General features: G+C 41.4%; 1 protein-coding gene across 1 annotated transcript in view; it reads left to right on the plus strand.

Moving 5' to 3' along the window:
* Window positions 1-18,703, plus strand: part of KATNBL1 (katanin regulatory subunit B1 like 1) — a 34,067-nt gene extending 15,364 nt beyond the window's left edge. The window contains exons 2-10 of the mRNA XM_040969093.1: window positions 4,064-4,194; window positions 4,703-4,743; window positions 7,551-7,830; window positions 13,515-13,633; window positions 14,287-14,337; window positions 14,428-14,517; window positions 15,194-15,283; window positions 15,453-15,546; window positions 17,359-18,703. Of these exons, the coding sequence (XP_040825027.1) occupies window positions 4,078-4,194; window positions 4,703-4,743; window positions 7,551-7,830; window positions 13,515-13,633; window positions 14,287-14,337; window positions 14,428-14,517; window positions 15,194-15,283; window positions 15,453-15,546; window positions 17,359-17,391 (915 nt within the window). The 5' untranslated portion in view covers window positions 4,064-4,077 and the 3' untranslated portion in view covers window positions 17,392-18,703. The remainder of the gene's footprint in view (window positions 1-4,063; window positions 4,195-4,702; window positions 4,744-7,550; window positions 7,831-13,514; window positions 13,634-14,286; window positions 14,338-14,427; window positions 14,518-15,193; window positions 15,284-15,452; window positions 15,547-17,358) is intronic.
* Window positions 18,704-18,903: the final 200 nt, after the last annotated feature.

Below are 18,903 nucleotides of genomic sequence, written 5' to 3' on the forward strand. Positions count from 1 at the left end.
AAAAAAAAAAGATGAGGGAACTAGATACTGCAGGACAGTCATGCTGTCCTGTGAGCAGAAACCATCAGGACCAGGCTCCGGAGTGATGAAAGAGCCACATGGTGATGAAGGAGGAGCGTGGCTGACGTGGGTGAGCATCAGGGCCATAAAGGCTCCCGTATAGCTCCAGCTGACAGGAGAGAGCAGAGTGAAGGCAGGATCAGAAAGGTGAAGAGAACAGGGAGACTAAAGGGAACTCATTGTAGAAATTTGGCAGGAAAGGGCAACAGAGAAAGAAAATGGGAGTTGATAGGGGAAACCTGAGTGTGTTTGAAAGCAGAAGGGGAGGAATCAGTTCAAAGAGAGAATGAAATCAAAGATTTAAAGGAAAAATGTGTGGAGCAAGGCTTAAATCAAGTTCAAGGTGAAGATTGAGATGATTAGATGAAGTCCTAATTTTTAAAAAGCTAAAATAGATTCTTAATGTAACATTCTCCCTGTGTATTGCCATTTCCACCTGTTTTGCTTGTTTGCGGTAGGGAAGTTAATTTCAATAATCCCATTCAAGTCAGCCTGGCTGTCTCACTTCTGTCATTGCTACCTTATTTTTAATTTGATGTAGAGTAAATTTCATTTAAACATAAATACTAACAGGTCATAGCAGTTACGGAGGCTGACAGCTGTTCAGCAGGAGAAGCAGGAGCTCCTGACCCTGAGGGTTGTCCCAAGGAAATCTCTTTCCCTTCCCCTTCATCGAGACCCCTAGGGAAAGGGGTACATGTTTATTCTTTTTTTTTTTTTTTTGACTGCGGTGGGGGGGGATCTGCCTCATGGAGGAAGCCTATGATTTGTCTTTTAGCCCTATAAAGCAGATGTGCCTAATATGTGCCCATGAGATGAGAGAAGGTTGGGAAGTTGCTGATAGCTTGTGTTCCTCTGTCATCTCCTCAGGAAAATTAATAGGGTCATTTTCATCTTTTTAAAATTTGGTAATTCAGGATTGAAAATGCTGACTCTTGTGTGCTTGGAAGTGGATTGGATTCAATTAATGGAAACAGATGAGGGAGAGCACAGTACTCTCCTAGCTGCTGCAGCGGTGTGTGCTGCACACGGGACGTGTTCTCGCCAGGTTCAGAAAAGGTGCGAGCTTTACATTTTAAAACTCTTTAGTTATTTATGTGGAAAGTCGTGGTTATTCATATGCCACACTCTTCAAGATAACCATATTCAGCACTGGAGAAGGGTTCTTAGCATAAGGCTTCCTGCTTAAGTTTTCAGGAAAAAGAATGAAATTACCTAGTGAATAACTATTAGAATGTAAATAATTAGTGCCCTGTGAAACAAGAAAGCCCAAGTGACCTTGATCTGGAGCTGTAACATAAGGTAATGCAGATGGAAAAGCCAGACAGGTTTCATTTCTTTGAGTTTTTCTTATGAATAGAAAGGGTACGTATTTGAACACTTGAAGCTGCTTGTTCTCTTTGATTTGACAGCCACCATAATGTGTTACATGAGCAGGTCCCTTTTTATCTTTTGGATAATAGGAAGTAACTTACTATGTAAAGAGAATTTATCCCTACATTCTATATGCCACAGTTTCTTTACATTCTGAAGAAAATGTTCATAGCAGCACTGTGCTGCCTCTTATTTATTTTTTTGCTTTTTACATTGTAGGATTTGTTGTCCTAAAAAGCAGGTAGAGGTATTTCATCCATTGTTTCACTCCCCAAATGGCTGCAATAGCTGAAGCAGGGCCAGGCTAGACCAGGAGCTAGATGCTGGAGCTGGAAGCTGGAAGCTGGAAGCTGGGAGCTGGGAACGCTGCGTCTCAGTGTGGGAGTACTTGAGCCATTATGTGCTGCTTCCTGGGCACCTTAGCAGTAGGGCTGCATGGGAAGCCGGAATGGCTGGTTGAACCACCACCCTGATTATTGGATGTGGGTGTCCCTAGTGGTGGTCTAATATGCTGCACCACAACACAGGCCCCCTGTGGTTTATTTAAGCAAATTTAGGTTATGTGAAGTATATGGAATATTTATAAATAAAGTTGATATTTTGGTTTCTTCTCAACTTTGTTTCTGTTCTCCTGCAGTTTTTTTTTTTTTTTGGCTGTTTTTAAATTTTAAAAATTATCCTTTTAGGGCCCTTCACAATAGCCTAGTGGGCTAAAGTCCTCACTTTGCAAGCACTGGAATCCCACATGGATACCAGTTCGTGTCCTGGCTGTTCCACTTCCCATCCAGCTCCCTGCTTGTGGCCTGAGAAAGCAGTACAGGATGGCCCAAAGCCTTGGGACCCTGTGCTCATGTGGGAGACCCGGAAGAACTCCTGGATGCAGTGGATGGAAGATCTTCCTCTCTGTCTCTCCTCTCTGTATATCTGCCTTTCTAATAAAATAACTACGTCTTTGAAAAAAAAAGCAAACAACTTTGTACCCACATTCAGTTATTCCCACTCCTGTCCTGGGCCTAGGTGACTACTAATCTGTCTATACATTGTACTTTATGTACATTCATATAAATATAGTCATATAGTATGTAAGTATTTTGTATCTGGGTTCTTTAATTTAATGGGATGATACATGTATTTCATTCTTTTTTGTTACTGTATGATATTCCAAGCAGCTGTACCATATTTACTCATTCATCACTTGTCATTTGGATTGTTTACACTTTAGGCTTTTCAGTACAAGGTTGTTTTGGGGTCAGTATTAAGGTGCAAGGTTAGCCTCCACCCACAGTGCCAGCATTTCATATAGACACTGGTTCAAGTTCAACTGGTCCATTTCCAGCCCAGTTCCCTGCTTGTGGCCCGGGAAAGCAGTCAAGGGTCCTTGGGACCCTGCACCTGTATGGGAGACCTGGAGGAGGTTCCTGGCTCCTGGCTCCAGATCAGCGCAGCACTGGCTGTTGCAGTCACTTTGAGGAGTGAATCATCGGACAGAGGATCTTCTGTGTGTCTCCTCTTCTCTGTATATCTGACTTTGCAATGAAGATAAGTAGATCTTAAAAAAAAAAGAGAAGTACTTGTAGATTTCAATTTTTTACCTATCAAAACAATTTAATTCCATTTATTCACAAACGTTTTTAAAAGATAGTTTATTTGAAAGTTAGAGATAGCAGGAGAGATAGTGAACCATCCACATGACCGTAGTAACCAGGGCTGGGCCAGGCTGAAGCCAGGAGCTTCATCTGGATGCCAGTTGAATAGTAGGGACTCAGGTAATTGGACCATCTTCCACTGCTTTTCCCAGGCCATTTGTGGGGAGCTTGATCTGAAGTGGAGCAGCCGGGACACGACCTGGTATCGCAGTAGCAAAACACCAGCATCGATTCTTCCACAGAATTTAGGAATTTTTTTTTTTTTACTTTTATTTTAAAGATAGAACTAGAAAAAAAACTAAAAAGAAAAAAATGAAAGATAGAGCTAGAGATATGATCCACTGGTTCACTCCCCAAATGCCTGTTAAATCCGGAACTGAGCCGAATTGCAGCCAGGAACCTAATCTCAGTGTGGATCTCCCTCCGTGTAGATGCCAAGTGTACACATGGAGTCATCTGTACACACGGCAGCTGGCGCCTGAACCCAGGCGCTTTGATGTGCAGTGCAGGAGGCATAAGTGGTAATTTAACTGCAATGCCAAGCATCCACACCGCCACAGTTTTTGAAGTGGCTTTGTATTTCACCAAATGCCATTGTTCTGAGTTTTAGGCTTCTAGATACTAAACTACTTTGTAAATTTCCATTTTATAACTCTTACATTTGATAATTGTTGGTAACAGGGAGATTGACACTGCTTTGGTAAGTGTGTGTGTGTGTGTGTGTGTGTGTGTGTGTGTGTGTGTGTACACATTGTTTGTAACTGGTTGCTGCTACAGAATGAGACTGGAGAGTCTTACATTGCTGAAATATCCTGTGTTCTTTGTGTTTAAAGTTTCTACAAATGAATAAATGAGAATTGTATTTTCTGGTTTTTGTACAAAACTCTGTTACGGAGCCATTGTTGCTTTTTTATATACCTATTAAGGAAATAGTTATTTTACCTTTTGCATTTCCTAATTATTATTTGTATTTTGTTGTCTAGGTACTTAAGAGATTATGGCATCTGAAAACCACAATGTTAAGAAACGGAACTTCTGTAATAATATTGAGGATCATTCCACTGATCTTCCTAGAAAAAGGATTTCTAATTTCACTAATAAGAACATGAAGGAGGTATGTTCATGGGTTTTAGATGAAGGACAAAATGGCTGACTGACCTAGACAGTGAGAGGGTAATGGTTCTGCCTGCTCTCCCTGAAATAAGCAGATTAGTGACATGTCACCATTTGAAATACCCAAAGCTCTAAAATCTTTCTGGCTACTGTACAGTTTTGATGTATTTGACTATTTTACTTTAAGTGGAATTTAAGAGCTGTTTCTTTTTTTAACCATTGCAAGACTCATTAGCACTGCTAAAATTCCTTTTAGGCCCTGTCAACATTCAATTATTAAGCATTCTTGTAGGTTGTAAGTGACTAGGGAAATGAATGTGTTGCTTTGCCAGAAATTCCTGTATACAGTGTCATTGTACTTGATGTCTGTGACTGCAGCATTGGAACAGAGAAAGCCTTACCTGAAACCCTTCTTGCTGAATTTTAGTTTTGTTGATACCAGTCACAGAGTTTACATAACTCTGCTAAAGAACTTAAATATATTAAAATGATTTACGTTCATTTTTCAGGTTAAGAAATCTCCCAAACAGTTGGCTGCTTACATAAATAGGTAAGAGCATCTTTATAGTCTGTGTGAAGGGTGAGTGTTTGTTCTAGCAGCAGAGACAGCCTTGTCCTCAGGCGGAGAGCCCAGGCTGCTGGCCACCTCCTCTCCTGAACCCAGCTTCCTGCTAAGCGGACCCTGAGGAGCCGGGCGGAGCCTGCCTCTTACATGCTGTACCCGGATGAGTGCCCACCTGGGGCTCTGACAGCTGTGGGCATTTGGGAGTTGGCCAATGAGTGGGAGCTCCCCGTCTCTGGGAGTCTCTCTGCCTCTCAAGTAAATAAAAATGGTAAAATACAACCGAAAAGATAGTTTGTGGGAAGCAGCAAATATAAAAAATTGGGTAAAGGTGAGAATAGTAGGGAAATGAAAGTTCTTTTATTAGGAGAATAAATTTATTGTCCAGGTTTTCCCTGATAAAAGCTGTACTTTTCCTTCTAAAGCTGTATTTCATATGTGTTGTCCTCAGCAGTTGATGAAAAAACTAAGTCACAGAAGCTGAGTGATAGGTTCTGGATCATACATCTGTGATTGAATGGAGCATTCATCTCAGATTTGCGTAAAATAAAAGGCACTTTCGGGCCTGGCACAGTGGCCTAGTGGTTAAAATGCTCACCCTCAACGCGCCATGATCCCATATGGGTGCCGGTTCGTATCCCAGCAGCCCCACTTCCCATCCAGCTCCCTGCTTGTGGCCTGGGAAAACAGTCGAAGATGGCTCAAAGCCTTGGGACCCTGCACCCATGTGGGGTGCACCTGGGAAAGCACCTGGCTCCTGGCTTTAGATCAGTGAAGCTCTGGCTGTTGCGCTGCTTGGGGAGTGGATCATCAGATGGAAGATCTTCCTTTATATGTATCTGCCTTTGCAATAAAAATAAATATATCTTCAAAAAACAAAAAGGCACTTTCCATACACCCACTGGTGCTCAAAGTATAACAGGGGCTTGGTGCAGTAGCCTAACGGTTAAAGTCCTCGCCTTGCAAGCACCAGGATCCCAAAAAGGTGCTGGTTCTAATCCTGGCTGCCCTGCTTCCCATCCAGCTCCCTGCTTGTGGCCTGGGAAAGGAATAGGGAATGACCCAAAGCCTTGGGACCCTGCACCCAATCGGGAGACCTGGAAGAGGCTTCTGGCTCCTGACTTTGGATTGGCTCAGCTCCAGCTGTTGTAGCTACCTTGGGGGTAAATCATTGGACAGAAGATCTTCCTCTCTCCCTTCTGTGTATCTGACTTTGTGATAGAAATAAATAAATCTTTATAGAAAAAAAAGCGTAACCCAAGGACGCAGAGGTATCTGAAAGCCGGGTATGAGTGTGTGAGGTCAAGACTGTTTTTGGCAATACCAAGATATTACTCAGTTTTGTTTTGCTTTCTTGCATAATGATTTTTGATATTTGATATCACTGTAGGTTGTGTGCACATGTAGAAATGAGAATCCAGCTATTTGCTCTTAAATCAGACATTAGAGTTTTGGAAAAATACAAAATAGTACCCTTCTTACTGTTTTGATTATTTTGGGCAATAGTATTTTTTGAGTCTTTCAAATTAACAAGTATTTAAACTTTTTTTTGTATTATTCTAATACAGTAAACATCAATAGGTAGTCACATAAAAACATTTTTTTTTAAGATTTTATTTATTATTGGAAAGTTAGATACACAGAGGAGGTGAGGCAGGAAGACCTTCCATCTGCTGATTTCATCCCCCAAGTGGCTGCAATGGCCATAGCTGAGCCAATCCAAAACCAAGAGCCGGAGCCTCTTCCGGGTCTCCCACACAGGTACAGGGTGCCAAGGCTTTGGGTCGTCCTCGACTGCTTTCCCAGGCCACAAGCAGGGAGCTGGATGGGAAGCAGGGCAGCCAGGATTAGAACCATCACCTATTTGGGATCCTGGTGCTTGCAAGGCGAGGACTCTAGCCACTAGGCTACTGTACCAGGCCCAAAAAACAATGTTTTTTGAGTCCTAAATAACTTTTTTTCAAAGCATCTTAACACTAAAATATTTGAGAACAGCCGAACTGATACTTGTTCTGTTATACTCTGTTCAAATTCAATGTATTTCAACCTAGTCAAATAATTTTTAAAATATTCAAACTTGTGGGGCCAACCCCATGGCTGGCTATGAAAGCTCTTCATCTCTCCTTTTCTAACTCTGATTTTCAAATAAAAAATAAATATTTTAAAAGTTATTTAAACTTGTACAGTATGTTTATCACTTTGTTAGACAAAGATTATGTGTTAAGAAAGTGTTCACAGTTTTCTTACTTCCAGAGTGGCCTTTAACTTTTTTTGTTTTTAAGAATTATTTTATTTTGAACGGCAGAATTTGGATGGAAAGAGGAGAGACAGATCTTACCAGATCACTCCTGAAAATGGGCACACAGCTGCAGCTGGGCCTTTCCAAAGCCAGGTGCCAGCAGCTTCATCTGGGTCTCCCAAGTGGGTGCAAGGGCCCAAAGGCTTGGGTCATCTTCTTCTGCTTCTCCAGACTTTGGAGTCGAGCAGTTGGGATTCCCACTGGCACGCATGTGGAATGCTGACATTGCAGGCAGAGGCTTCGCGTGCCACACTACAGCTTCATTTCATTTTAAAGCATCTAGCTAGTTTGACTCTGTTTATTGTATTTTTAAGTGTCGTTTATTGTATTGCTTCTAAATAAATGATAGCTTTTCCTTTTCAAACCTAGTATTTTAAGTTATTGCTTTCAATTCTAATTTTAGTAGACTACTATATTCACAAAACATGGCCTGTTTAAATTTTTCATTTAAAAACTTAGATTTTAATTTTTTATACTTTAAAAATTCTTTTTACAGAACAGTTGGACAAGCTGTGAAAAACCCAGACAAACTACGTAAAGTGATCTGTCGCAGAAAGAAAGTTCATCATCCCTTTCCGGATCCTTGTTACAGAAAAAAACAGTCCCCTAGCAGTGGGGGCTGTGACATGGCAAATAAAGAAAATGAACTGGCTTGTGCAGGCCACCTGCCCGAAAAGTTACGTCATGATAGTCGACCATATTTGATTAATTCCAGTGACTCTGGTTCTTCACAGACAGAAAGCCCATCATCAAAATATAGTGGGTTCTTTTCTGAGGTAAGTAATTTTTCTGTTACTTCTAGTTTGCCTTTAGTTCTACTGTGCTGTTGGGGTCTGTGTTGCTGCGTTCGACCAGCAGAATAATTTTTGTTATCCATTTAATTCAGACTTACTTCAGGATAATAATTCCCCAGAACAATTTTCTAGATTAATCATATTTGAGTGATTTATTCATTTTTCTGTTAGAGATATCTGAGGTGAAATGAAATGTCTACTTGTGGCTATAAATATCCAGAATGACAAGTTGGCCACAGTAGAAATTTAAAGTAAGTTAAAATGAAATATTGCTTGGAAGGTGGATCCCTGGGCCTAGCGTGATAGCCTAGCAGCTAAAGTCCTTGCTGTGCAAATGCCAGTATCTCTTATAGGAACTGGTTCTAATCCCGGATGCTCCACTTCCTATCTAGCTCCCTGTTTGTGGCCTGGGAAAGGAATAGAGAATGACCCAAAGCCTTGGCACCCTGCACCTGTGTGGGAGACCTGGAAGAAGCTACTAGCCTCCTGTCTCCTGGCTTCAGATTGGCTCAGCACTGGCCGTTGTGGCCACTTGGGAAGTGAATCAATGGGTGGAAAATCTTCCTGTCTATCTTGCCTTCTCTCTGAAAATCTGCTGTTCCAATAAAAATAAATAAATAATTTTTTTTTGTAAAAAAAAAGTGGACCTCTGAAGTGGGTCATCTAGACACATTTTGCTGGGCCCTCAGAATTGCCAGGTAAAGGTTTATTAGCAAACCTTCTAATACCTTTAAATTGTAAAATTAATTTCAGAAAAAAGTTTTGTCCACTGTATTCTTAAAACGATATATATCAAATAAATATGTAATGTTCCCCTTGTATAATTAGATCTGTCCAATTCTGAATTAATCACATCAGGATGTTGACATAGTTTATTAAGTCAAAAACTAAAATCTAAATAAACTGGGATGTGAAAGCTAGAGAAGATGATAATTGTGTTTTTAAAGAATTTTATTTTTAGTATTGTTTATGTAGTTGAGAGGGATGATTTCCCATGTGGCTTCTGATTAGGGTACAAAGGGTTGAGATATGGAGGAAGGTGGGGGGTGATGTTTCCTTTTTTTTTTTCTGTGTGCACAGTAGGGAAAGGGGTAGACACCACTCCCTGCTGTTTAAAACCTACACTGTTTTTGTTTTTAAAGATTTATTTTTATTGGAAAGTCAGATATACAGAGAGGAGGGGAGACAGAGAGGAAGATCTTCCATCTGTTGACTCACTCCCTAAGTTTCTGCAACAGCCATTGTTGAGCTGGTCTGAAGCCAGGAGCCAAGAGCTTTTTTCAGGTCTCCCACATGGGTGCAGGGTCCCAAGGCTTTGGGCCATCCTGGACTGCTTTCCCAGGCCACAAGAGGGAACTAGATGGGAAGTGGTTTGCTGGAATATGAACTGGCGCCCTTATGGGATCCCAGCATGTGTGAGGTGAGGACTTTAGCAACTAGGCTACTGCGCCAGGTCCTAAACTGTTGTTTTTTTAAAAATGATGATGATTTGTGTTTGTTCCTTTGAACATTCTTTGTTGAAAAGGCAGATTTACAAAGAGGAGAAGCAGATGGAAAGCTCTTTCATTCACTAACTCACACCCCAAGTGGCTGCAACAGCTGGAGCTTAGCCAATCCGAAACCAGGAGCAGCTTCCAAGTTTCACACGCGGGCACAGGTTCCCAAGACCTTGGGCCATCCACTGCTGCATTCCCAGGGCACATGCAGAGAGCTGGATGGGTAGTGGAGCTGCTGGGACATGAACCGGTGTCCATATGCAATCCCAGGACATGCAAGGGAAGGATTTAGTCACTAGGGTATCATACCAGGCACATGATCTGTGCTTTGACATTAAAAAACATTCATATAGGTAAAAACAAGATTATAAGAAAATAAATAGGGCAGGCATGCGAACTGGAGCCTCTGGTGCATCGGCTGCTTTTGGCTGACGGGCGGGGGAAAAAGCAACTGGCTTCATTTTAGCTCGGGCAGCAAGTGTACCTGTTAGCACCAAGCTTTGCCCATTGGCCGCCTACCGACAAGCTCTGGGAACTTGGGGTTGAATAATTACTGCATAAGGACATCCATGCATAAGGCCACCGTATATATAGGTAAGGATTGAATCTTGAGACAGATAGCCAACAACAGGGTCACTGTACTCGCAGGTAAGTGAGGAGACAGAGAACTGGTGGTTTGGAGGGGAGAGATCGAGAGATCTGTATGGGTCCGACTGTTTACCAGCCACATGGTAGTCCTGAGATGGGCTTGTTAGCGCAGAGCATCGCAGACTGCTACACGCCAGCCACGCACATGCTAGGACTGCAGAGCTGTCTAGTAGGGCTGAATCCCAGTACCTGACTGAGTGTCGGAACATTAGATAGGTCACGTTAGACAGGGCCATGACACCAACCAGCACGCAAGAGAATCAGGTCCAGGGATAGAATCTGGGGAATATGTGGGCTCAACCCTGTGGGGAAAAAAAAGCCTCGCTGGTTAGCTCCAGAGTTGGGGTGATAATGGGCTGAGCTAGGTGTGATCATGGAACCTGCCATCAGTCACAAGTACTGGGGCCGATTATAACCTGGGCAGCTCTAGGCTGTACCACCTGCACGTGCATCCTAAAACAGAGTGTGGGGCACTAAAACTCACCGGCATGCATGAGATGTGGTTCTGGGAGTGGATGGAGTGGGATAACCTGGGGAACTCCCCTAGTGGGTCATAGTTCCCACTGGTGAGCACAAAGTCCAGGTTTGGGGGTCAGATAGCTGGGCAAGATAGCTGGAAAGAGGCCTGGTTGGGGAACTAAGGGGGCGCCCTGCCTGGGTTGTGGTTCCCACTGGTGAGCATAGGGGCCGGAGTAGTGGCTGCTTTCTGATCTGGATATGGCTGCAGTGTCCCTTGGCACAAGTGTGAACTGGGTATGGGGTGTGTCAGACTGGGATAGGCTTCAGCACCCACTGGTATATGTGAGAACCATGTGGGTAGGTAGGGTAGGTGTAGGACATGCTAAGCTAGATCTTTGCCCCTGCTGAGATAGGTGTGAGCTGTGTCTAGTTGTAAATCAGGCTTGGCTGGGCTATAACACCCAACAGTAAAAACTGGAATGGGTGAAGGCTGGTCAGGAAAGGCCACTATTCCTGCTAGGAGAGGAGGTGGACTAAGTAGGACTGGCCCATGGACCCACCAGTGTGCGCAGCATCTGGCATTGGGAGAGGTTCTTCTGGGGGAGCTTGGGAAACTCCACTGTTGGGATATAGTTGATAAGGAGCAGCCCGGACCAGGCCAGGTAATGGTACCCACCAACATAGATTTGGTGTAGGTCGGGGGAGAACCAGGCAGGGCCAGTTCATATCACCCGCTGGTGAACCGGAGCACCAGAATGGAGTGTGGGTCAGGCTGGGACAGGCCAGTTCACATGAGGGCTGGGTTGGGTGCTGGTTGGACCCAGCCACGCTAGAGCACCTACTGGCAAATGCCAAGATGAGGCAGGCGATGCCAGAATGGGTCGCAGCACATATGAGCCCAGGAGAGGAGGGGTAAAGCCAGTAGGGGGGCTGCATAAGGCTTCCCCGCTGGACCATCACTGCCACTGGAGAGTGTGAGTTGGGATGAGGGCAGACCATGCCATGCAGGGCCACCACACCTGTTGACCTCATGTGAGCTAGATCAGGGGAAATCAGGCTGGGTTGAATGTTCCTGCTAGTGCATACACAAGCCAGCCAGAGTGGGTTGGTTTGGTTGGGCTTTGCTGCAGCATCAGCTGGCAGATGCTGGCACGGAGGGGCAAATTCTGTCAAGCTAAACTACAGAACCACCTGGAGAATGTAAGGTCCAGAAGTGGGAGTGTGCCCAGTAGGGAAGTGGTGGCCCTTGCCTCAGGTTGCCACTCAGACTGGTGAGCACAAGAATCAGGACTGGGACAGGCATTGCTAGAGTGGCACCCGCTGGCAGGTAAGTGGGCTGGATAGTGGGCTGGTTGGGTTGAACTGGACTTCAGTGCCTATTGACATGAATGAGCGCTGAATGGGATGGGAACAAACTGGACCAGTTTACATACTGGCAGGCATGGGAACCAGTGCAGGGGGCCATCCTGGTGGTGGTTATTGCAGGTTGCTCTGACTAGATGCAGCTCCCACTGGCATACTTGAGAGTCACGTGTGTGATAGGCAGATTTAGGATGGGCTCCAATGCTCACTGATTTGCATTCAAGATAGGGCTGGGGAGAGAACTGACCCAGAAGTTGCCACTATCAGTGTATGCAACCAACTGTGCCAGGCCCTGTTGGCAAGCACACACAAAAATCAGGGCTGGGATCACCTCAGATGATGTTTTTGTGGGGATACCTCCAATTGATTCACTGGACTCCAAATCCAGCCGTGGAGATATTTGGCATTTGAAATAAATAAATATTACTTTTAAAAAAAGAAAACACAAACTTCTAGGAATTTCTTCCGGATCTCCCACATGGGTGCAGTGTCCCAAAGCCTTGGGCCAACCTCAACTGCTTTCCCAGGCCACAAGCAGGGAGTTGGATGGGAAGTGGAGCTGCTGGGATTAGAACCGGCGTGCATATGTAATCCCGGTGCGTTCAAGGCAAGGACTTTAGCCGCTAGGCCACGCCGCTGGTCCCAATACAAACTTTTTTTTTTAAGATTTATTTATTGTTATTACAAAGTCAGATATACAGAGAGGAGGAGAAACGGAGAGAGGAAGATCTTTTGTCCAATGATTCACTCCCCAAGTGAGCGCAACAGATGGTGCTGTGCCGATCCAAAGCCAGGATCCAGAAACATCTTCCAGGTCTTCCGCATGGGTGCAGGGTCCCAAAGCATTGGGCCGTCCTTGACTGCTTTCCCAGGCCACAGGCAGGAAGCTGGATGGGAAGTGGAGCTGCTGGGATTAGAACCGGTGCCCATATGGGATCCTGGTGCATTAAAGGCGAGGACTTTAGCTGCTGGGCCCCAAACTTTTTTTTTGTATGTGCGTACCAGGTCTTTGAAAATGGTTTGGAGATACAAATGTCAGTCTGTAAAATGTTTTTATTTCTCAGGAATGATACTTGACTTTTTTTGGCTTCTAGAGAATATTTACTTTATATGTACACACGTGTGTGTGTATATAAGTAGTTCTGTTTAAACTTTTTACAATAAATAGGATTATACTGCCACTTTATGTGGAAATCATGTCTCTTCATTTAATCTGGAAAGGTGCTAAGAGGGAAAGCTTTAAGTCTGCTGTTTTTATTCAAATGGCCACAGGAGCAAAGGGTGCGTCATTCCTAAACCCGAAGTCCCTGCAGCTCAATCCCAGGTCTCATGTGACAGGGACACAGCACCTAGGTCATCATGGGCTGCCTCCCAGAGTACACCTTAGCAGGAGGCTAGGTCGCAGGCAGAGGCCCTGGGATGCAAACTGTGCATTCCCTTGTGGGCTGCAGTTGTCTCATGTGGCAGATACTGCCTCTCCCTCTTTCATAAGTTACTGAAAATGGAAGAGAAAAACAGTAGTTAGTGTTAGCAAAAGTACTGATAAACAGTAAATCATTTGTTTATTGTTTTCACCTGTGGGTATTTCCAATAAAAAGGATTAGCCTTTGTATAATTTGACATTTCTACCAAATGATTTAATTGAAAAGAGTTTTCATGTAATTCCTTGTGTTATTTAACAAATAAATTATCATATTTCAGGTTTCTCAGGACCATGAAACAATGGCCCAAGTTTTATTCAGCAGGAATTTGAGATTGAATGTAGCTTTAACTTTTTGGAGGAAGCGAAGTATAAGTGAACTTGTAGCCTATTTGGTAAGGTAAGTGTGGTTGTTTATACTCAGTGCAGGTAATTTTGAGTGCAAAATTGAAAGTGCTTCTTAACGTTATTACTGGTTAAAATTTTAAACCTCCTATACTTAGCTTTAATAGAGACAGTCTGGCCTAATTTATAGTTCTCACTAATCTATGAATAACCAAAATACAGAATACCTGTTTTTCTAAGGTTTTTGTCTGAAAAACTAACAGATGTCACTGTGAAAAAACTTCTTTAAAATCCTCTTTGAGGCTGGTATCATCGTGTAGTAAGTAAACTCCTGTGAGAGCACTGCTTTGTGTATTGGCTGCTCTGCTTTCAGCTCCCTGCTTAAGTGCTGGGGAGAGCCTCCAGAGGCAGCCCTTGTGGGAGACCTGGATGGAATTCCAGGTTCCTGCTTCAGTCTGGCCCAGCCCCATCATTGCAGCCTTTAGAGGAAGTGAACCAGTTGCTGGAGGATCCACCCCCTCCCACCATTACTTGTCTGTAACCCACTCGCTTACTCACACTGGAATGCATGCCCTATCTGGTATTCACTTCTTTGTCTTGAGCCTCCTCATAGACACTGGGACTGTTTGTTAAATTTGTGAATCCCTTGAAAGCAGTGTGAAGATCATAACATGAAAGTAAATTTGGAATTCCTTTTTGTGCCCATAGGATAGAAGATCTGGGAGTTGTAGTAGATTGCCTTCCTGTGCTCACCAATAGGTAAGAGCAGTAGTTTTGCAATGAAATAAATTTAAAGGACAAAGTATGACTTACTAATGTACATATTTTTTAACTTAACATTTATTTCAGTTTACAGGAAGAAAAACACTATATCTCACTTGGCTGCTGTGTGGACTTGTTGCCCCTAGTAAAGTCATTACTTAAAAGCAGATTCGAAGAGTAAGTGCTGATCGAATCAATTTGTTTTTTTCTTCCAGTGTTCCTTTTTATTTTTTTTTTTAATTTATTTATTTTTATTGGAAAGTCAGATATACAGAGAGGAGGAGAGACAGAAAGGAACATGTTCCGTCCAATGATTCACTCCCCGAGTGGCTACAACGGCTGGAGCTGAACCAATCAGGAGCCAGGAGCTCTTCCGGGTCTCCCCCTCAGGTGTAGGGTCCCAAAGCTTTGGGCCATCTTCAACTGTTTTCCCTGGTCACAGCAGGGAGCTGGATGGGAAGTGGAGCTGCCGGGATTAGAACCAGCACCCATATGGGATCCCGGGCGTGCAAAGTGAGGACTTTAACCACTATGCTATCATGTCGGGCCCTCTTCTAGCATTCTTAATGTCTGAGTTCTTATTAGTGCATTGGGCTTCATGAAGCCTTAATAGTTTGTTTTTCCAGGAATTGATAGTATAATTAAGAATACAAAATAATTAAAGCATAATCATAAAAGCATTTGTAGGCCCGTACATAATTAGTTTTGTGAAATAGATCGTGAAAATAGTGAAAAAATAAGTTTATAAGAAGGGAAGAAAGATCAATGTCTGTGTTTTTGGAGAAGAGTATTATCTTTTGTAAAAAGGGTTCTTAGATGAAAATACTTAAATCTGGTCATGTTGTTGTTTCAGATATGTAATAGTTGGTTTAAACTGGCTTCAAGCAGTTATAAAACGGTGGTGGTCAGAACTGTCATCCAAATCAGAAGTCTCCAATGATGGGTTAGTATGTCTAAAAAATATCTCCCACCTAGCCCCTTAACATTTAAAGTTTTCTAAATTAGTGTAGCTTTCTCCTGGTAAATATTTGAAAATTTGAAACTGAATTTACTAATAAAGGCTATATACACTTATATTTACTTTCTCATTTTTCTTTTTTTTCTCCTCCTAGAAATATTCAAATTTTAAAACAACAATTAAGTGGGTTATGGGAACAGGAAAACCATCTTACTTTGGTTCCAGGATATACTGGTAATATAGCTAAGGTAATCTATATTTAAACTTAAATCAGGAATAATATATGGTTCAGATTTCTAACCAAAATAATTGGGTAACGTGCTAATATGTAACGTGCTAATTGGGTAACGTGCTAACATAAAGTCAGTTTCATATTTGCAAATGTTTAAAATCCTCTGAATGTGAATGTGACCTTGTCAGGAGGAACAGGAATTACCTGTTGGATGTTTCATATAGAGCCAAGGAAATGCTATGCTGCAGGGTATTTAATGATCTAGTTCTAATGATTGAGAAATATGAAGTCAAGATTCCAGAGTAGGATGATGCCTGAACTTGCAACATAAGTCAGAAACAAGGAAGGAGGAACACATTCCAAAAAGCAAACTTTAATCACAGAAGAAATTAGACATTGTTGAAGAAAAGAATATGTTGCTGCTATGGATTTTAATACTTAAACTCTTGAAAAATTTTATTGTACTTAAAATACAATTGCAAATAAAAATGAAGAAATATTTCTGCCCTATTACCGGGCATACTGTCATATATAGACATCAGCCAGGAATAGAAAAGTGATGTATGTTTGATTTTAAAATTTCTTAAATGCAGTTTATGTTGTGCACTTACAAAATTCTTTATGGATACCCTTTTAAAGAAGCAAAATAGCATAAAATGTTACTCTGTATGATTTTACTCTGTATAGTCTTTTTTCTTTTTGATTTATCTTTTGAAAGTGAGTGAGAGAGAGAGTGCATTTCAATCACTGCCCAGATTATTGCAAACCAGGAGCCAGGAACTTCATCCTGGTCTCCCATGTGGGTGACAGGGATCCAAGGATTTGGGCCATCTTCCACTGCTTTGCCCCAGTCATTAACAGGGAACTTGATCAGAAGTAGAGCAGCTGGGATACAAACTGATGCCCAGAGGGTGTGTTGGTGTCACAGGTGGTGATTGTACCTGCCACCCCATTACACAAGCACCTTCTTTAGAATTCTTAGTGATAAAAATCTTGGAAATCAGGGCTATTGCCTTGGCGATGCAGATGAAGCCCCTCACATTCGAGTTCTGGCTGCTCCATTTTGATCCAGCTCCCTGTTAGTGGCCTAGGAAAGCAGCAGAGGCAGAAGAAGCTTCTGGCTTTAGATGGGCCCAGCACTTGTGGCCCTCTGAGGAGATCCTGCACCTGTAGAGGAAGAGCCCTTTTTCTTTCTTTCTATTACAATTCTGATTTTCAAATAAAAATAAATCTTTAAAATAAAATTTTAGAAATTAGTTTCCTAGAAGTTTTTTTGTTTTTGTTTTGTTGTGGTTGCTTTATGTTTTTAGAGCATACTATCTTGTCACCTTGCTTCCTGGCGTTTTGTATTCTGGATAATGGCACAAAGGGAGAAGCTTTATCATGACCATGGCTTTAAAATGCCATGTTATTATTGAGGATCAAAGAGTAACTTATAAGTCCAATATGAAGTTCCTTAAGCTACAGTAGAAGCTATATTTAAGCTCTCAAATAATTTGTAGGTCTATGAGGGTAGAAATCAGAAAGACACTGTTAGGAAATTGGCTTTGAGTTTATTTAATACTGTTAACAGTCCTGTGATTGCAGGTTTGTGTGAGTACAGAAACCACAACATTGTCTCAGCACTTAGCAAACATTGAGTAGATGATGTGTGCAAGGCCCTTTGCTAAACAGGTGCAGATTAAAAGTTAAATGAATCATTGTCCTGTCAAAAGGTCACAAAGAGAAACTAAAGTATATAAAGCAACAAAAAAGGAAAAGAAAATGAGTTATAAATATGTATACTTACTATCCTGGCTAATGAAATGTTTTTGTTTTACCCTCTAAGGATGTAGATGCTTATTTATTACAGTTGCATTGAGAGATTTCTACTACTAAAGGAGCATTTGGTTTTTCAAGACATCCTGGGACTATATGATTTTCAAAAATGGGCCTCTTGAGAACTGTGAACTATGGAAGAAATCAAAATGATTTTTTTCTTTTACGAAGCCACATAATGAAACCACTAATGAAGCCCTAAGCATCTACTTCACATTGAAGTGGAATAGTATCCAAAAGGAGCAGCTTCAGCTTCAGTGAGGTGGAAGTGCACTATGAAGATTTTTCACCCTTGCTGCAGTTGAGATCTGTATGGTTATTTGATAACATTGTTGAAGAACTACTGGGTCTTAATGCAGTTATGCATAAGAATATAATTTATACTCTGGAAAAGTAAGACAGGACTTATTACTAGAAAGTACAAAGACCAATCATAGTGGTTTTTCTTTTTTTTTTTTAAGATTGTTTTATAAAAAAACTTAAATGTGTGCAGCTATTTTCTTATGTTAAAAAGACTTTTAAAGTGAAAATATCAAAGCAAATAATCAATATTAAATTTTTGTGTTCATATTGAGATGCTCTATATACAAAATGCCTTAATTATTACTAAGCCAATATCAATATGTTATGATACCAATATCTGTTTAAAAAAATTAAAACTGACCATGCTTCTGGCATGATAAAATCCTGGAATTAAATCAGGGATTTACATTCACATAGAATGTTATTGTTCAGTGTATTCCACTCAGTTTTAAACTTGAGAACATTTTTAGTATCTCTGATTTTTTTTTCTGGCTGGAATCATCATGCCATGTATGTATGTATGTATGTTTTCCTATATAAGAAAAGGTGAATATGTGTTTGTATGAATGTGTAATTGAAAATGTCCATGAAATTAGCTAATTTATATTCACTTTTTATTGTATATAGATTTCTAATATTTTCATTTCTGTATCATTTAAGCTTCCTTCATTTGAGTAAATTCACTAAATACTCCTATTTTTTGCTTTTTTTACTTCTGAGTTTATATGAATTCTAATAATTTCTTTTTACTACATATTTTAAAGAGTTACATACAATGCTTTAGAATTGTTTACAGTTAATACTGACTTTGTACTTTAATTTCCAACACTTTACTACCTCTACTGGTTAGTATAAAACTCCGACAGACTGTATGAGGTCATAAAGTTCCACTTTACTCTCAGCCTGATTTGAAAATGACTTAAGAACTCTAAATCTTACCTATATTGTGGTTCATACATCATCTCATCTCTAATAAACCTGAAAGATGCTGAGCACAGATTCTTTGGAATCAGATTGTTTAGTATTCCTTCCAGCACCTGAATTAAAAGCTTTCCTGTCTATCAAGTTAGTGAGTGCTGATAGGAATCTCCAGTATCTGCCACATTTTAAGAAGGTTACCTTTCACTGAATTTTGTTAAGTGTTCCTCACAGTGAATGTTGGTTGTAGTAATTTTGTTGTTTTCTTAAGTCTTTAGATTTCAGATAACTGCACTTCTTTGATTTGAGGGGTGGATTATTTAATAAACGATTT

Source organism: Ochotona curzoniae, unplaced genomic scaffold (assembly GCF_017591425.1).
Source record: "Ochotona curzoniae isolate NIBS_2020 unplaced genomic scaffold, NIBS_Ocur_1.0 scaffold_4701, whole genome shotgun sequence".
Classification (NCBI taxonomy): domain Eukaryota; kingdom Metazoa; phylum Chordata; class Mammalia; order Lagomorpha; family Ochotonidae; genus Ochotona; species Ochotona curzoniae.